At 36.0% G+C, this 19,359-nt stretch overlaps 1 protein-coding gene across 7 annotated transcripts in view; it reads right to left on the minus strand.

Moving 5' to 3' along the window:
• LOC123527282 (G-protein-signaling modulator 2-like) overlaps positions 1–19,359 on the minus strand; it is a 100,403-nt gene that overhangs the window by 6,118 nt on the left and 74,926 nt on the right. For all 7 annotated transcript variants that reach the window (XM_053525482.1, XM_053525479.1, XM_053525476.1 and 4 more), the window contains 6 exons: positions 18,429–18,571; positions 17,787–17,910; positions 6,262–6,377; positions 3,880–4,144; positions 2,532–2,658; positions 1,689–1,870 (listed from right to left, as the gene is read on the minus strand). In XM_053525482.1, the coding sequence (XP_053381457.1) occupies positions 1,689–1,870; positions 2,532–2,658; positions 3,880–4,144; positions 6,262–6,377; positions 17,787–17,910; positions 18,429–18,571 (957 nt within the window). The remainder of the gene's footprint in view (positions 1–1,688; positions 1,871–2,531; positions 2,659–3,879; positions 4,145–6,261; positions 6,378–17,786; positions 17,911–18,428; positions 18,572–19,359) is intronic.

Here is a 19,359-nt window from a genome sequence, read left to right on the forward strand (position 1 = left end):
AAAACTGTTGCAAGTTTTAAAGCAATAGCTTTGATAGTTTATGAGAAAAGTTGACTTAAACATAATACTCAACCAAGAAAATGATTTTCTAAGTCCAAAAGGGGCAATAATTATTGCAAAAAGCAGGATGGAGTTATGTTGCTTGCTGTACAGGGTCAGCTTATGATGGTGAACAAGTGTTGCAAGTTTCAAAGCAATAGCTTTGATAGTTTAAGAGAAAAAGTTGACCTAAACATAAAACTTAACCAAGAAATCTGATATTTTCTAAGTCCAAAAGGGGCCATAAATCTTGCAAAAAGCAGGACAGAGTTATGTTTCTTGCTATACAGGGTCAACTTATGATGGTGAACAAGTGTTGCAAGTTTTAAAGCAATAGCTTTGATAGTTTAGGATAAAAGCTGACCTAAACATAAAACTTAACCAAGATAACTGATTTTCTAAGTCCAAAAGGGGCAATAAATCTTGCAAAAAGCAAGATGGAGTTATGTTTCTTGATGTACAGGGTCTGCTTATGATGGTGAACAAGTATTCCAAGTTTCAAAGCAATAGCTTTGATAGTTTAGGAGAAAAGTTGACCTAAACATAAAACTTAACCAAGAAATCTGATATTTTCTAAGTACAAAAGGGGCCATAAATCTTGCAAAAAGCAAGATGGAGTTATGTTTCTTGCTATACAGGGTCAGCTTATGATGGTGAACAAGTATTCCAAGTTTCAAAGCAATAGCTTTGATAGTTTAGGAGAAAAGCTGACCTAAACATAAAACTTAACCAGGCAACGCCGACGCAGACGCCAACGCCGACGCCGACGCCGACAACCGCTCAAGTGATGACAATAACTCATCATTTTTTTTCAAAAAATCAGATGAGCTAAAAATATTCTATCATATTGAAAGAGATTCTTGGAATTTTCCAACATAAACATTGGAAAGTCATAAAGTCATGTTGATATAATTTGGTTAACCTTTAGCCTGCTTGCAGCAAGTAGTTTTGCCTTTGTAACCAGTGCAGATCTAGATCAGCCTGCACCATGGTCTGCACTGTTCATTATTTAGTCAGTAAGCTTTCAGTGAACACTCCTTTGAATAAGAAGTGGTACTGAATGATGGACCAGTCCATTTTAAAATTTAGCAGGGTAAAGATTAAATGCACTGAAAAGACATGTAACAAAACCAGTTAACACCAGATTTTAATTTCTTGTGAGCAATCACTCATCCTGCATGTGATGTTAATTCAGTGAGAGTTTGATATTACACTGAAACAAATTCTGTGAAATCATTAATATTCATGAGGGACTAATTTTCACTGATTTCATGATCAACTCACAAAATAACATCCCAGTGAACAAATAAAATTTCTATTAATTTAATCTTCAAAAGTTAAAATCATTATCAAGAATTCAAATGTGCACAAAATAGCTTTTACTGTACAAAACCATGAAATTTCATGCCCACGAAATAAATTTTGTAACATCGTAAAAAAAAATTGAATCCATTGTTTTTAATTACCTCCCTTTATGGCTCCAACTGTAAAAGTTCATGCGCAGCTTTTCTAACCATGTGACAATGCAAGACAGCTATTTGGACAGCTGATTCATTTCTTTTTTTTTTTACATCAAACTGGAAGTCTTATGGAACTTTAAAGTCCATTAGTGTTCTATTTTTAAACAACTGAAGCAAATGTATGTATACCTCAAAACTTTGTGCCTTTGGTATAACCGTTTCTGAAGCGACTGTCATAGACTTCTGCACTTTTGGTATCTTTGGTCGAGCCCCGCCGTGACCCACGGGCAGTTCCCCTTTCTTGTCTGGGGTCAGCTTCATAAGTTCCATTCTCTCCATACTATGTCGTCTTGACACATACGTTCTACGATCTGTAATATAATATACAAACAGACATGTAAACACCTGGTCTATAATCCGAAATCTACACAAACAGACATGTACACACCTATTTTATTATGCAAAATATACACAGACATATTAAATATTTTCCGTCTATAGGTCTGGAAAAAGTAAAAGCAACTGGTCAAAAATTTTGTTGAGTACTGGTTTGCATTTTATTTTTCGGAACTGTCACAGACAAATACATGTACTTACAATGAAAATAGTTTCTTTTTATCATAAAGCTATTTCTGACAAATTCCTTGAATACTTAACAGCAAGTATAATAGAGAAATAAAGTCAGTTTTTTATCCTGCTACAACCTTTGACAGGTTCAAAGCTATTCTGGGGGTAAAGTTCTACAACAAGTATTTTATCTTATTTGACATGAAGAAAGTTTCACAAAAATTTCCATTTTTATGCACACCATAAAATTTCATACCTAAGTAATATAACATAAACTGTGAGCAGTCCTGGGATGTTTTTTAGGAATGGGAAGCCTGAAAATCTACTTTTTAAATATAGAAAAGTCTTTTTTTCAGTACAGCCATATATGAATTTTGGCTATCAAAAGCCTGAAATCAGGACTAGTCCTGAAGTATACCTGGCCTGTTCACTGTATTTACATTTTTATAATTTTGAATCACTTACACATGCCGACATCAAGCTGGTCATTCAGATTTGGACGGTCACTGTCTGCACCGGAACTGATACCGAGGACAGATTTCAAGTCAGCGAGATTCATCTGGGCCGTAACCTGCCCCGTCTCATCTCCTATCTGTAACACAAGAAAACTGTCTCAACCAAAGTGACAGAAAGTTTGTGATCTTCAATTCAAGTTTTATTTTCAAAGTGGTTTCACTTACATTCATCCCTACAGCATGGGTCATATGGCACCTTTTTTAAACTAGATGCCCACGGGCAACATGTTGAGCCCGCCAGCTGTCAAGATATGACATGACCTTTGACCTCCAACTGTGACCTTGACCTTTGAGATAGTAACCAGAGGTTTGTGCAAGACACTCCTCACTGAGGTTAACATTCATGCCAAATATAAACAAGACTGCTCCATGCATGTCAAAGTAATGGTCTGGACAAACAAATCCGGATGGACGCAGGCAGGAACGCAGGCATATACAAAGAACAGCCATCTGGACGACCATGTCTTCACTTGCTCAAGTGGGCTCAACAAAAAAAGGGTTTACAGGGGAAACTAGATTTGTATCCATAGGACACGGATCAGAGCACTAGACAACATTTAGGGAAAGGTACCCATACCTTCAGAAAGGGGAATTTTTCGTCGTTTTAAGACTAAAAGGGGAAGTTTTTAGCCATATTTTATATTATGTTACTATTTTTCTCACTAATTGATACAGTTTTCAATCATTTCTAAGCAAATGTAACTATATTGCAGCAGTAATCTTCCTTAAAGGCACTAAAATATAACTTGAGAGTTCATATCTAGTTGTGTCAAACAACCTATTATCGGGGGAATTTTCTTCTGAGAAAGGGGGGAAAAAAACGTATTATTTTATGAGGGGAATGGGGCCCATATTCGGCCCCAAAAACGGCCAAACAAGTGCCCTGCGGATGCCCCCACATACTGCTCCATCCTCTAAGCAAAGTGTTCAGTAAAGACCATCTTCAAATGAAGGATGTTCAACTAAACGTTTGAAGCATATTGTATTCAGATAAGGTTGTATATCTGAGCAACTTTGCATCCATTCTGCCAAAAAGTATATGAGGCATTGAACACACCAAACTTCTTCACTAAGGCCTATTTAACACAATAAAACCTTTAGCCTGCTGGCAGCCAAGTGATTGTGTTTCTGCCTTAGCTATTCAGTCAGTAAATTTTCAGTGAACACCCTTTAAAGTAGTAAAGGGTACTGTTAAAATTGAATTATCGACCATTTTAGAAATTTAGCAGGGTAAAGGTTTGCATATACAAAGCTGACAACAAAACTACATTCATCTTTCTATTTCAACTATTTCTTACCTCTTTTGAGATTTCAAGATGTTTACTGGCATATCGTATAGCCTCTTCATTTCTTCCGAGAGCCGTATGGGCATTACCCAAACTCCAACAGGCGCGACCTTCACCCACACGGTCATCTAATTCTTGTGCTATTTTTAAATGTTTCATATGAAATTCTATTGCTTTTTCATAATCTTTTAGTAATGTGTATGTATTTCCTAGACTGTAACACGCCTGCGCCTCTAAAGCCTTATCCCCTAATTGTTTTGCTATTTGTAAAGTTTTCCTGAAAAGAAAAGATTGTAGAAATTAATACAATTTGTCTCTTTGCTGCTAAGACAGCTGTCAAGTTCTCCAGACACCACAAATATTCAAAACTTAACTGACTTTTCCCTTATTATGTAAAGTCTAGCAAAATACGTACTGTAAAATCAGACACATTTGGGAGGATGAAAGTTTACTAGATGTACTTGTTTTAACTGGATATCTCTTTTGTGGTAAAATTTTCACGATTTATGAAAAAATATAAGACTATATAATTATATTACAGTAAACTGATAAAAGCATTGTTCACATGTACTTATGAACAAAACAAGGGCAGTTAGAAAGAACGGCAAAATTAAATCCAACGTATTTTCCAGTCTTACACAATTTATCTGACAAATTTTGCCTAGTTCTGTTAAATTGTCATTTGTTAAAATTTGTCTTCTTTTAACAATGCACGCAACAAATTTTGCGTTATCACCACTTGTCAGAATTCATCAGTCTCACCATCTCTTGTTTATCTTAAAATGTCATAGTGGCTTTTCTTTTGTTCGGCACTTTTAACAAACAACAGCCAAATTCATGTTATGAATTCCCAGTGTGCAGTAAGCTATTCTTTTAAACATACTGCTACTGAATATTGTACCGAATTTGCCAGTCACAAATCATATTAAGTATTAGCAAAAAAAACAAAACAATTTGCTTACATTATCCAATCTGAAATATCCGTGAATATATATATATCAAGACCTACATTTTTACAATATGCATTATTCTAAATTTCCAAGACTTAGTGGTTGTTTCCCAAAGTAGGTGTATTTTAAACAGGAAACAGCAGGTGAAGTAATATAAACTAATAAAAGTTGTGAAAACCTAGCTGCCGTAAGACAAACTCAAGATTGAATTAACGTCTCTTGAACTTTCTTTGACAAGTATAATAAAATAACTTCCATATATATTTAGTTAAGTACTAGGCTTTTGGAGAGTATTAATTTCTTCTTTTCTGCTTAACTACATGTAAGTCACAAAACTAAAATGTGATGAAAAATACAGTTAAACGTGCCTAAGCCAGCAATTACTACCTGTATAAAGAAGCCACTTCTCGTTAGCAGCCATTTTTCAACTCGACTTCCTGACTCATTCATTTTAATTTTCACCTGCTGTAAGCAGCCACATTGTGTCTCTCCTTTGACTGACCACTTAATACAGATTTGACCGATGAAGGGATTTCAATATTTTTTCTTTCACACTCGTAAAAAATCAGCTTTTATAATGTTATATTTTGCTGACAGAACTTCAAGGATAGAAAATTTTGGCAACACTAGCTGATTCATCAGATGTTAGATTTATAGTTATATTCACTTTTTATGATACATTTTCCACGAAATGAAAATTAGAATTAACAAGGAGCTGCAGTTTCAAAATGAAAAATCATACCCACAGGTGTATGACAGAAGATGTTTTTTGAGGTTTTAAGTTTAAAGGTGAAGATCTTATGAAGGTCAAGGTCATTTATACATAGGTCAGTTTGTAGGTCTTGCAGCAAGGTTTGCTGAGTGCATGAACTAAACTAGATTATTTATGTGGGCTGTACAACCCAAAATGTTGTTTCATACAGACGGACAAACAGTTATATCCGTGGGGATAAATAGAAAGAAAATGGTCATATACCCTGGGAATAAACAGAAAGGAAAAAATTGCCTGCCTACCCACCCTAGTTATGGGGGTCAAGTAATATTAACCCTTAGCATGCTAGATAAATTGTTGTCTGCTGGAAATGTCGTCTGCTAAAATTGTAAAGTTCATTCAATTTGCTCCAAAATTGGAAGAAATATTGTCAGAGTAGCAAACAGCTTGGAACCTGATCAGACGCCGATTTAATCGGCGTCTGATCTGGTTCCAAGCTGTTTGCAAAGGCTGTTAAATTCGCCTGCAGCAGGCTAAGGGTTAAACAAGGGTGCTTTTTACCTGGCCTAACATACATGCTGTCTCACTACTTAGTAAAACTTAGAAATTATCATTTTCATTCTGCAGATCTGACACTATATAAATACCCTAAAATGAGGAAACTGTACATTTTATTACAATGTATCTAAATTTCTCTGCAAGAAAAGAGGGAAAAAATATCTTTCAGCCCACCTATAATGTTCAGCTGCCACTTCGAATTCTCCGAGAAATATATGAGCATTCCCGAGGTTACTGTAGGCCCGTCTCTCAGCAGCCTTATCTCCAAACTCACGTGCTATCGCCAACCTCTGAAAAAAAAATACAGAGGAAGATCTGTTATATTATCCCATGAGAAATGATGACATCTTGATTTATTGCTATACTGTTAAATAATAAAAGTAAGTTATATAGACAAACTCTGGCTGCCAAGGGCCTGCTAGACTGGCTCCTGTCTCTATGTTTGTTCTGTCATATTTTCTCCTATATAAATTTTCTTCATTAACAGTGGCAGTAACTCCAGCAGGTTCTTCCTGCACTGACATTTTTTTATTGCCCCTGGCTTCAAACATAGGTATGGTTTAGCCATCAGTTAAAAATGTGCTATTTTACAGGCTTAAAATTAACTTATAAACTGTTTGCAGTGTTTTAAAAAAAAAACCCAAAAAAACATGCAGCCAGGGAGCAGGCTAAGGGCCTGCAATCAAGACCAGTTCTAAACAATCATCAGGCCTATCTACTGTGAAATCATTAAATTTTCCTGGATTGAATTTCCCGGTTTTAGAAACAAGAGCTGTCGGATGACAGCGCGCTCGATTATTTGAAGAATTGATTGAAGAATGGGGTCAAAATATTTCTACAGATATTCAGACAAAAGAAAAAAAATACATTAGACAAACAATATTCCTGTATTTGTGGATTTTGATAAGTCTTGCACTAAATGGCAATGTGTGAACCAATTTCAAAGTCCAAAAAGGGCCATTATTCAGCCAAAATGTCAAGAGTTATGTATTCTTGCCAACAGATGGAAATCATGATGATAAACAAGTGTTCAAAGTTTAAAGGTCCATTACTAAGGGAAAGTGAGTTGGCAATTTTTTTCATAGCTAGTGCACAGACTTCTGCAAAACACTAAATAATGAAGATTGGCAGGTCAAAATTTACAGAAGGTCTTTGGAACTCAAAGAGATGTATGTGTATTATGTTGAAATTTCAATGAATCGACAGAATGACCCCCCAGGTCTTTTTAACTTTCTTCATACTTCATAGAAAAATAATTGTACATATACTGCGATTTATTTCGAATTTCTACATACCAACTTTCATTTTCCAATAAAATGAAATAGTTTCTGTGTTTTTTAAAAGAAATTAAAATGTTCACTTTCCTTAGTATTGAACCTTTAAAAGCCATATGTCAAATAGTTTTGACAAAACGTGGACTTGTCGGAAATCAGAACCAATTTCCAAGTCCAAAAAGGGCAATAATTCAGCCAAAATATAAGAGTTATGTACTCTTTCCTACAGATAGAGACTATTATACTGAACAAGTGATAAAAGTTTCAAAGCCATATGTCAAACACTTTACACAAAATATGAACTGGTACGAAAAACTTAACCAAGATTTCTAAGTCGAAAGGGGCCATAATTCAGCCAAAATCCTTGAGGGAGTTATGTACTCTTTGCCTATAACTGGACATGGTGATGGTAAACAAGTGTTGAAAGTTTCAAAGCTTTATCTCAAAAGACTTTGTCAAAATGTGGACTGGTACGAAAAACTTAACCAAGGTGTGATGCCGACATACATTCACCTTTACCCTGCTAAATTTCTAAAATGAACTGGTCCATCTTTCAAATTGGGCCTTACCATTTATCATCTGAAGGGGTGTTCATTGAAAATTTACTGACTGACTTGTGAAAAGTGCAGGCTGATCTTGGTCTGCACTGGTTGCAAAGGCAGAATCCCTTGCCGCCAGCAGGCCAAAGGTTAAGTATTCATAAGAAAAGATCACTAACCTTTTATTCAACAGAAGAACTTCTACTTTTCTTAATGCATATGATTAAAACTCCTATTCAATCCTGACAAAATTCAGGTATATCATTTTAACAAACAAAAAATCAAGCACTAAATAATTATGGCATTAAAAAATATCATGCCCAGCCATTCAAAAATGCAAGAAAATCCATTTTACTATCCCACTTGAATAAAATTCCACTTCCAAACTTGAGAATTTCAGGTATATCATTCATTATACACACAGGTGGAAGAATTGAGTGAATGATCTGATGGAATGAAAATCTTGCCAACAAATTTTTATTGTGGGTAATGAAGAGAGACAGCATGTTACTATTTATAGAATTTTTGAAAATAAAATATGCAAAGGGAGATAAATCTTTCAACACTACTTGCGTATTAAAACTGTCTGTGGTGTAAGTACCCCATGACCTTGTATTTCATCCCCTCCCCTCCCCCGACCCCTCACCCCCTGCCATAAAAAAATATATCTTAACCTGTGAATAAAGACTAACTGCTAACAAAGAATAGTCTCGTTCTTTATGTATACGATGAGGTTGATTTTATAAAGAGGTTCCCCTGAATGTTTTTTGTTTTGCTTTTTTTGTGTGCAAAATTAATATTCATTTCAATACCTTATTCTTGGAAGTAACAAAACGTTCTGCATTAAAAAATCCTTTTCTTCATCCTTTCTTACAAAAGTCCAGGTCAAGAAAATAAAAAATAGGGAATACCAACTAAAACTAGAAAATGCTTTTGTAAAAAAGCGCATGTCTCCCCAAATGCAAAGTCCTATAGGCAAGAAGTCAATAGGGGTCAGGAGCGAAAGTCAAAGAGACACTGATGGTTGGCTGCAATAGGGATCATCTACTTGGCATGTCCAGTCATGCCGCTAAATTTCAACAGTCTTGGCCTAGTGGTTCTCAAGTCACTGTTCAGGCTCCTGTGACCTTGACCTTTGATCAAGTGACCTCAAAATAAATAGGGGTCATCTACTCTGCATGTCCAATCATCCTATTAAGTTTCAACATTGTAGGTCAAGTGGTTCTGAAGTTATTTCCAAAAAATTATTTTACATGAACCAGGCCACTGTGACCTTGACCTTTAATTGACTGACTCCAAAATCAATAGGGGTCATCTACTCTGCATGTTCAATCATCCTATGAAGTTTCAACATTCTGGGTCAAGTGGTTCTCAAGTTATTGATCGGAACTGGTTATCAATGTTCAGGCCCCTGTGACCTTGACCTTTAACGGAGTTACCCCCAAATTTACTCTGTATGAACAATCATCCTATCAAGTTTCAACATTCTGGGTCGAGAGGTTCTCAAGTTATTGATTGGAAATGGTTTTCCATGTTCAAGCCCCTGTGGCCTTGACCTTTAACAGAGTGACCCCAAAATCGTTAGGGGTCATCTACTCTGCATGACCAATCATCCTATGAAGTTTCATCATTCTGGGTCAAGTGGTTTTCAAGTTACTTTACCCTATAAAGTTTGAAGGTTCTACGTCTAATGGTTCTCCAGTTATTGCTCGGAAATGAAGTGTGACGTACGGACGGACGGATGGACGGACGAACGGACAGGGCAAAAACAATATGTCTCCTGGGGGAGACATAATTTTCTTTCCTCTTTTCAAATGTTTAATATTTTCACATTTTTTAAAAATTTAACATGGATGTCTCTCCATTTGAAACATATGGAATTTCAATTTTCAGTACTCATTATCTAAATCAATTGACACAGACTAGAGCCCCGCAATAAATGTTCCTACCAGGATCCCACTCTACCTTTTTTGTTGTAATTTTTTTTAGTCTCTGTTGCTGCAGAAACCACATTTTTGCCACTGCAACTATACAGAAACATTTTGTATGTTCTCCATATTGCCATCTATTCTTGTACTAAGTTTCATGAAAAAATATCTTGTACTTTTTAAAGCTATTGCAGGATCCCACTTAACCCTTAACCTGCTAAATTCCTACAATAAACTTGTCCATCATTAAATTTGGACAGTACAATTAACTGTTAAATGGGGTGCTTACCAAAAACAAGAGGGTCATGATGACCCTGGATCGCTCACCTGAGTAATATCAGCTACATGTTTCAAATGTCAAACTGATGATAAAATATTAAGAAAGTCAGTAGGTCATATTCATGGTCAATGAAATTCAGTTTTACGATTTGTGTGCAAAACTGTGTATGTCATCAAAATTTCAAGGCTGTATTTTAAAAAACAAGAAAGTAGGTCAGTAGGTCAAGGTCACAGTCAAGTGACATCATATTACTTGGGGTCATCAGGTAATTATAATTAAACAGTGTTGGAAATAGGATCAGATGATTTTTTTAAGTATTTTTCCTTTATAACTTTCATAATAACTAAGTGACCCCAGGGCGGGGCGTCTTTTCACCCAAGGGGTACAATTTGAACAATTTTGGTTGATGACCATAAGACAATGCTACAAACCAAATATCAAAGGTCTAAGTGTTGTGGTTTCAGACAAGAAGATTTTTAAACTTTTTTTCCTATATAAGTCTATGTAAAAGTTTGGACCTCCGGGGCGGGGCCATATTTGACCCTAGGGGGATAATTTGAACAATCTTGGTAGAGGACCATTAGATGATGCTACATATCAAATATTAAAGTCCTAGGCCATGTGCTTTGTACAAGAAGATTTTCAAAGTTTTCCCTATATGTCTATATAAACCATGTGACCCCCAGGGTGGGGCCATATTTGACCCTAGGGGGATAATTTTAACAATCTTGGTAGAGGACCACTAGATGATGCTACACACCAAATATCAAAGCCCTAGGTCATGTGGTTTTGTACAAGAAGATTTTCAAAGTTTTCCCTATATAAGTCTATATAAACCATGTGATCCCCAGGGTGGGGCCATATTTGACCCTAGGGGGATAATTTGAATAATTTTGGTAGAGGACTACTAGATGATGCTACACACCAGATATCAAAGCCCTAGGCCCTGTGGTTTTGGACAAGAAGATTTTTAAAATTTTTCCTTTCGGTTGCCATGGCAACCAGAGTTCTGCATGGAATTAAATTCTTTGAACAATTTTGAAAGAGGACCACCCAAGGATCATTCCTGTGAAGTTTGGTGTAATTCTGCCCAGTAGTTTACAAGAAGATTTTTTTAGAAAATGTTGACGGATGGACGAAGGACGACACACGACAGACATCAAGCGGTCACAAAAGCTCACCATGAGCCTTTGGCTCAGGTGAGCTAAAAACAAGAGCTGTCAGTGGACAGCGCGCTCGACTATTCTCAGTGCTTGATAGTATGATATAAGCAATGAGTAAAACTTTAACATTACAATAAGCATATTCTAAGTCGAAAAGGGACAATAATTCAGTCAAAATGCTTGACAGAGTTGCCTCCTCCTTTTTACAGACTGGGGGTCATGATGGTAAACAAGTATGCAAAATATGAAAGCAATATCTCAATGGACTTTGAAAATATTTGGGGTGGTACGCAAACTTTAACATTTATTCTAAGTCGAAAAGGGGCCATAATTCAGTCAAAATGCTTGATAGAGTTGCCTCCTCCTTTTTACAGACTGGGGTCATGATGGTAAACAAGTATGCAAAATATGAAAGCAATATCTCAATGGACTTTGAAAATATTTGGGGTGGTACGCAAACTTTAACATTACAATAAGCATATTCTAAGTCCAAAAGGGGCCATAATTAGGTCAAAATGCTTGATAGAGTTGCCTCCTCCTTCTTACAAACTGGGGTTATGATGGTAAACAAGTATGCAAAATATCAAAGCAATATCTCAATGGACTTTGAAAGTATTTGGGGTGGTACGCAAACTTTAACATTTGTGTGACACTCACGCACACGCTCATGCTAACGCCAACGCCGGGGCGAGTAGGATAGCTCCCCTATTCTTCGAATAGTCAAGCTAACAAGAGGACCATGATGGTCCTGAATCGCTCACCTATCCCTACATGACCCAGTGTTGAACTGAGTATGATCTAGTTATTTCTATTATTAGACATAGTGACCTAGTTTTTGAGCACATGTGACCTAGATATCATCAAGATAAAAAATTCTGACCAATTTTCATGAAGATCCATTGAAAAATATGACCTCTAGAGAGGTCACAAGGTTTTTCTATTATCTGACCTAATAACCTAGTTTTTGAAGGCACGTGACCCACCTTTAAACTTGACCTAGATATCATCAAGGTGAACATTCTCACCAATTTTCATGAAGATCTCGTGAAAAATATGGCCTCTAGAGAGGTCACAAGGTTTTTCTATTTTTCGACCTACTGACCTAGTTTTTGACCGCACATGACCCAGTTACGAACTTGACCTAGATATCATCAATCTGAACATTCTCACCAATTTTCATGAAGATCCATTGAGAAATATGGCCTCTAGAGACATCAAAAGGTTTTTCTATTTTTAGACCTACTGACCTAGTTTTTGACCGCACGTAACCCAGTTTCGAACTTAACCTAGATATCATCAAGGTAAACATTCTGACCAATTTTCATGAAGATCTCTTGAAAAATATGGCCTCTAAAGAGGTCACAAGGTTTTTCTATTTTTAGATCTACTGACCTAGTTATTGACCGCACGTGACCCAGTTTCGAACTTGACCTAGATATCATCAAGATGAACATTCTGACCAATTTTCATAAAGATCCCATGAAAAATATGGCCTCTAGAGAGGTCACAAAGTTTTTCTATTTTCAGACCTACTGACCTAGTCTTTGACCGTACGTGACCCAGTTTCAAATTTGACCTAGATATCATCAAGGTGAACATTCTGACCAATTTTCATGAAGATCCATTGAGAAATATGGCCTCCAGAGAGGTCACAAGGTTTTTCTATTTTTAGACCTACTGACCTAGTTTTTGACCCCATGTGAGTCAGTTTCGAACTTGACCTAGGTATCATCAAGGTGAACATTCTGACCAATTTTCATGAAGATCTCATGAAAAATATGGCCTCTAGAGAGGTCACTAGGTTTTTCTATTTTTAGATCTACTGACCTAGTTTTTGACCGCACCTGACCCAGTTTCGAACTTGACCTGGATATCATCAAGATGAACATTCTGACCAACTTTCATAAAGATCCCATGAAAAATGTGACCTCTAGAGTGGTCACAAGCAAAAGTTTACGGACGGACGCACGGACGCCACGCGATCACAAAAGCTCACCTTGTCACTTCGTGACAGGTGAGCTCAAAATACTGACTGAATGGCGAACACTGCAGATCATTATCAGACTGCATGGATGTGCAGGCTGATTATGATCTACACTGGTCCAAACGGCAGAATCAGTATGATAAGTAGGAGGCTTAAAAGTACATTCAGTTAGATGCCTATAATTTACTTACTTAAAATCAAATGACCAAACAAGAGGGCCATGATGGCCCTATATCGCTTACCTGAGTACCATTGCTCTTAATGATAAGATCAAGTTTCGACACAGATCACATATAGGCATACACATTAAATATCATCAGGATAAATATTTTCTTGTAACAGTCCCTTTTGACCTATGGGTCACGTACTAGTCAGGGCCAATCTCCATACCAAGATTAAGGGTCCTAGGCTCAAATGCTGCATTTTTGTACTAGCATGACTATTCCTTATCCTGGAAGACTTAAAAGATTTAAAACCAATCTCATTAGATGCTGCTGAGGTATATTCATTTACATAAAATAAAGGGAGGTAATCTGTCATAAATTCAGTCAAAAGTTATCTACCCTGATTGTCCAAGTCCATCTGATGGCATAAATGACATTTCAAATCAGTATCTTCATTAGTTATTGAGATACACCCATTTTCATTTTTAAACCAAGGGAGGTAATTTGACATAAAATCAATCCATAGTTATCTACCCTGAATGTCTCAGTCCAACTAATGACAATTATTATAATGAAATTTCAAATGAGTACTGAGATAAATCCTTTATTATTAAAATCAGGGGAGGTAATCATGCATTGTTATATGCATGTAGAAGATACAGAGTACAAGCCTTTACAACAATATATTAGAAAAGTAAGTAAAAGTAGAAATTTCTTACCATGGAAGACATAAATAATGTTTCAAACCAATCTCATTCAAAGCTGCTACATACATTCATTTACATAAAAAATAAAGGGAGGTAACTTGTCATAAATTCAGTCAATATGTATCTTCACTGATTGTGCAATTCCATCTGATGGCATAAATGAAATTTCAGATCAGTATCTTCATAAGTTACGGAGATATAACCATTTTAATTTGAAATAAAGGGAGGTAATTTGACATAAAATCAGTCCATAGTTATCTACCCTGATTGTCTGAGTCCAACTAATGACAAAATGAAATTACAACTGAGTCCTATAAGTACTTACTGATATAAATCCATTTTGTTAAAATCAGTGGTGGCAATCAGATATAAAAAACTCCAGATCCTATGATTGGATCTGACAGATTCATCATGGAATCCACGATTTATTGTTGTTGAAGATATTTTACAAGTTTGTATCAAATCAAAAATAAATGAAGTCTCTAATAGCAAATTTTGGACCTTTAAGGGGCCATAACCCTGGAACCCATGATGGGATGTGGCCAGTTTTCGAAAGGAACCGAGATATTATGCCCATACAAGTTGAGTGCAAGTTTGATTAAAATCAAATACAAAATGTGGTCTCTATTGTGCTCACAAGGAAATTGTGGACGGACGGACGACTGATGAAGGGTGATCACAAAAGCTCGCCCTGTCACTATGTGACAGGTGAACTAAAAAGTGAAATGGTTAGAGGCATTACCAAGTTGAATCTAACATCATGATTGTAAAACCATCATGTTACAAAACTCGTCTTCTCTTCCATATGGAGATTATATCTAATCTATACAAGTGCCCCCCACGCAGTAACACTCTTATTTCAATAAGACAATTATAGAATGAGAAAAGGTCAAATTATATGATATTTCATTAATAATATCTGTACTAATCTCCAGTTATGTTAATGAAATCATGTTTGCATCAATACTGTATATTAGGCCATGGTATATATGTGAATTCATAGGTTCCAGCGATATACTTATTAAGTTAGCAAATTACAACAGAAACCGCCTACATATACTGGGAAATTTATACACATGCACACTTGCATTAAAAACTGGTTTGCAAACATTCCCTTCCATACAGATAATAAATTACAAGTCAATCAGCTGACCTTTAAAACTATTGATTATAATAATACAGAATGATAATTCAAAGCATTTTGTGAGTTGATGAAAGCAGAAGATCACACAAAGATAAGATGCCTATCAATTCTAATTAAAGACAGCCACTTTCCCTAGGAAAATTTGATGAGAATCAATTAATTAATTGAGCCGTGCCATGAGAAAACCAACATAGTGGCTTTGCGACCAGCATGGATCCAGACCAGCCTGCGCATCCGCGCAGTCTGGTCAGGCTCCATGCTGTTCGCTTTTAAAGCCTATTGGAATTGGAGAAACTGTTAGCGAACAGCATGGATCCTGACCAGACTGCGCGGATGCGCAGGCTGGTCTGGATCCATGCTGGTCGCAAAGCCACTATGTTGGTTTTCTCATGGCATGGCTCAATTTTCTATTACCTTTCACCAGAGTTCATATCAATGAAGTAGCAGCTTCTCATTAACTTCCTATTCCTAGAAAAATGTCATATTTATCTAACAGTACTATTTTAAATAAATGCACCTAGCCGAGGCAAAATACTTCCATTGATGCTTAGTTAAGTCAATTTCATTGCTTTTCTTGTCTACCCTCAGTGGTGGTGAAATCTGATTTTGACTTGTTCGTCCGTTTTTGTCAATTGCTATTTTGTACTTGTCCATATGATAGTTATATAGTAAATTCTGATCAAATTTCACTTGTCCGTGCAAGCTTTGGGACAACCTGGGCAATACGGACAATTGAATTTGCCACCCCTGACCTTACTACATTCTATGATAATGCCCCAAGTTGCGGCAAAATGCTTCCGTTGAAATAGTTATTACGTCATTTTCATTGCTTTTCTTTTTTACTATATACTATTTTAAATAAATGCACATACAATGTACTTGCATTATATAACTTAAAGTGTGCCGTAATATCTTAAATAAATGCATTTAATTGTATTCTACCAGTGATGTGTACTGTACTTTTTTAAATAAATGAGCCTAATCGAGGTAAAACACTTGCATTTTAACAGTTACGTCTACCATACTGTTTTAAACAAATGCATTTACTTGAGGCAAAATAACTGCATTACGAAAGTTAAATGTACTTAACTATTATATATAAATGTGCTTAGTTTAGGCAAAATACTTGCATTATAAAAAAAAGTTCAATGTACTTCTACCCATCAATATGTTCTAGCCATGCATACTGCAAAGACTAACTGTCACAAAGCATCTAAATTTATGAATTTTTCTTTTTTTAGTTTCCAACTAAGAAACAGTAACAGAACAACACTTATGTCCAGTGCTGAAAGACCACACCTTTTCTCTTAGTTTTGTATAGATTAAACACTAGTACCTCTTTCAACAAGACACTATTCCATGCACTGATTACACATTAAAGAACATTTCCTTCATGTCCCCAGTAGAGAGAACACCTCTCAGTAGTCTTACTTATTATAATGACTGTACTTGGTCAACATAAAAGCATAGCAAAAGCATTTTAATAATCAATATAAATACGTCAAACGGTCATTTTTTCTACCTCTATTAGTGAGTTTATGAAAATAAACAATGCACACACAACTCAAAATTGACATCATTATTTCTGTCATTCAAGACAAAAATATCTCTTATAATGATAGGTCTCAATGTTTGACGTACTTTTCTTATATCCTTTAATTAAAACAGACGATAAAGTGACTAGAATATCAATGACATCTCAATTATCCCATTCTATGATGTCTTTGAAAACATTTTTTTTTTGGTTTTTCAGCAGTATTTTAGTTGGATTCTGTACCAGTACAAACTTGCAACTAACTGTAAACTTCCCCACATGTATCAGATGTGGGGGATGAATGATTTCAGATACAATGCCTTTTCTCAAATTTACACGGAGAACATACTTATGCCTCGCCTAGGGATTGCTCTCATGACCCTGCTATTCGTAGATCTGCACACTGAAATTATGGAACTACACTTATGTTTGTAATAAAATTTATATGTTCTTTGCTCAGAAAAAATCTTCTACCGGTAGTTCCTTGCTCAGCGAATTGTTTATTTTTCAACAAAAAATAATCTGCATTCATAATGCTCCCAAACTCTAAGCCCTCACCTCCAACCCCTCTGCACAGCCTCCTGCCCCTGACCCTCCTGCACCAGCAACTACCTCATGACACTGACCTGGGTTAAATGCTTACAGACATGTAGTGAGTACTTTCAGAAATTATTAATATTCATGGAGAAAACTCATATTCCTGGATTTCTCAGTTGCATCTTTCCTAAGTTAAATCATGACAAACATGCAAAGTTCCCATTATTTTATCTTGACAACAGCAAATCCAAGAGTCCTAATCCCATGAAATATTATGTTTTTTGGAATGGAACTTGAAAACACTTTTGAGATAATCAGAATTTTAAGATAAGTGAGTACAAAATATCGATTTCAACTGTTTTCAATTTACCAGGTTTTCACATGCTGAAAAATCAGTTTGTGTAGTAGCCCCTCCCCCATCAGTCCCTCCCTCCCTGAAACTCACCTCCTGGTGATATATAATGGCTTGACTAAAGTTTCCCAGCAGGTAATGAGTATTTCCTAAGTTTCCACAAGCTCGACCTTGGGCTGCCCGGTCGCCCAATTCCTGCACAATATTTAAATTTGCTCTGAAAGAAAATTCATAGAATAATTACTATTAATTTTTCTATCCAAACTGTCTTAACTAAATGAAAAACATAAACATTGCTTTGGTATATACAAGTAACTCAAAGTTTTGACTATTGAACATCATGTAATGATCATGGCAGACATTGGTGTAAGTAAATATCTTTTACACTTTGAAAAATAGAGTTCATGAATTCCAAGGCATCAGGAATTTTACTTCAAGATAACCAATTTTGGAAGAATTTTTCGATTCACACTATTATTTTGTGAATGTCATCAGACATGCAATCTCACGGAAAGGGCTTTCCTTGATATAATTACAACAATGTTGTTTAAACTCAAATAAACCTTTCTTAATTTCCATACAAAATGTTTAGTGAATGTAAATATTCGCAAAAAATTACGAAAATATAACCATAGCAAATAAAGCTGGAAAGTCACCATATCACCTATAATTTTGTTGGTGTGACGTTAAATCAAACAATTTTTTTCTTTATCAACTTTACTTTTAATAACTTACTCATAATATTCAGCAGCTTTGACGAGACAGTCTTTAACTTCTGGCGGGAATTCTCCGGGATCTTGATTTCCGCTCCTACCCGTGTGCTTCCCCTTCGCATGGTACACATTTCCTAAATTGTACAGAGCTCTCGCTTCTCCTATCTGCAATATGGATAAACGAATAAGATATAGAGTAACAAGCATAAGATATAAGGATACAAGTATACGATACAGAGGTACAAGAATAAGACAGAAAGATATGAGAATATGATATAGAGGTACATAAATCAGATAATGAGGTATAGCATAAGACATAGAGATACAAGAATAAGATACAGGTGTAAAAGTAAGACATACAGATGCAAGATAAATAAACAGGGTACAAGAATAAGATAAAGAGGTACACGAAAAACGGGCATTGTCATTATTCACAAATGATTTTATTCCTATACTGATTCAAGCTTCATTACGTTACCAACAAATGATTAATTTATCATTTTGTTGGTTAACGTCACACTGCACAATTTAGGTCATAATCGACTTCCAGCTTGATGTGAGAAGACCGAGTGCCTCGTGCATTATTCATCACGACGGGCACCGGTAGAACTCCGACCCTTGTAAGCCAGTTTGGGTGCTTTCTCACATGAAAATTCAATGCCCAGTGAGGGCCAAACCCACATAGATGAGGGCAAGTGATTGAAGTCAGTGACCTTAACCACTTGGCCACGGAGCCCCCCACCCAATAAATGATATTATAACATTACTTTCAGTATATCAAATTTGCAGAACTACCTTAAGAAGCCGACACGGGCATAAGACAGTCGACACATCAAATAAGATTCCTATGTGGAAGAATGAGACTGCGTATATAAAAGAACAAGAATTCGCAAGTAAAAGAGCAAGTCTAGCAGTATGACAATAATGATTTAACCCTAAAAGAGCAAGAATGC

This window comes from Mercenaria mercenaria, chromosome 15 (genome assembly GCF_021730395.1).
Source record: "Mercenaria mercenaria strain notata chromosome 15, MADL_Memer_1, whole genome shotgun sequence".
NCBI classification, from domain to species: Eukaryota; Metazoa; Mollusca; class Bivalvia; order Venerida; family Veneridae; genus Mercenaria; species Mercenaria mercenaria.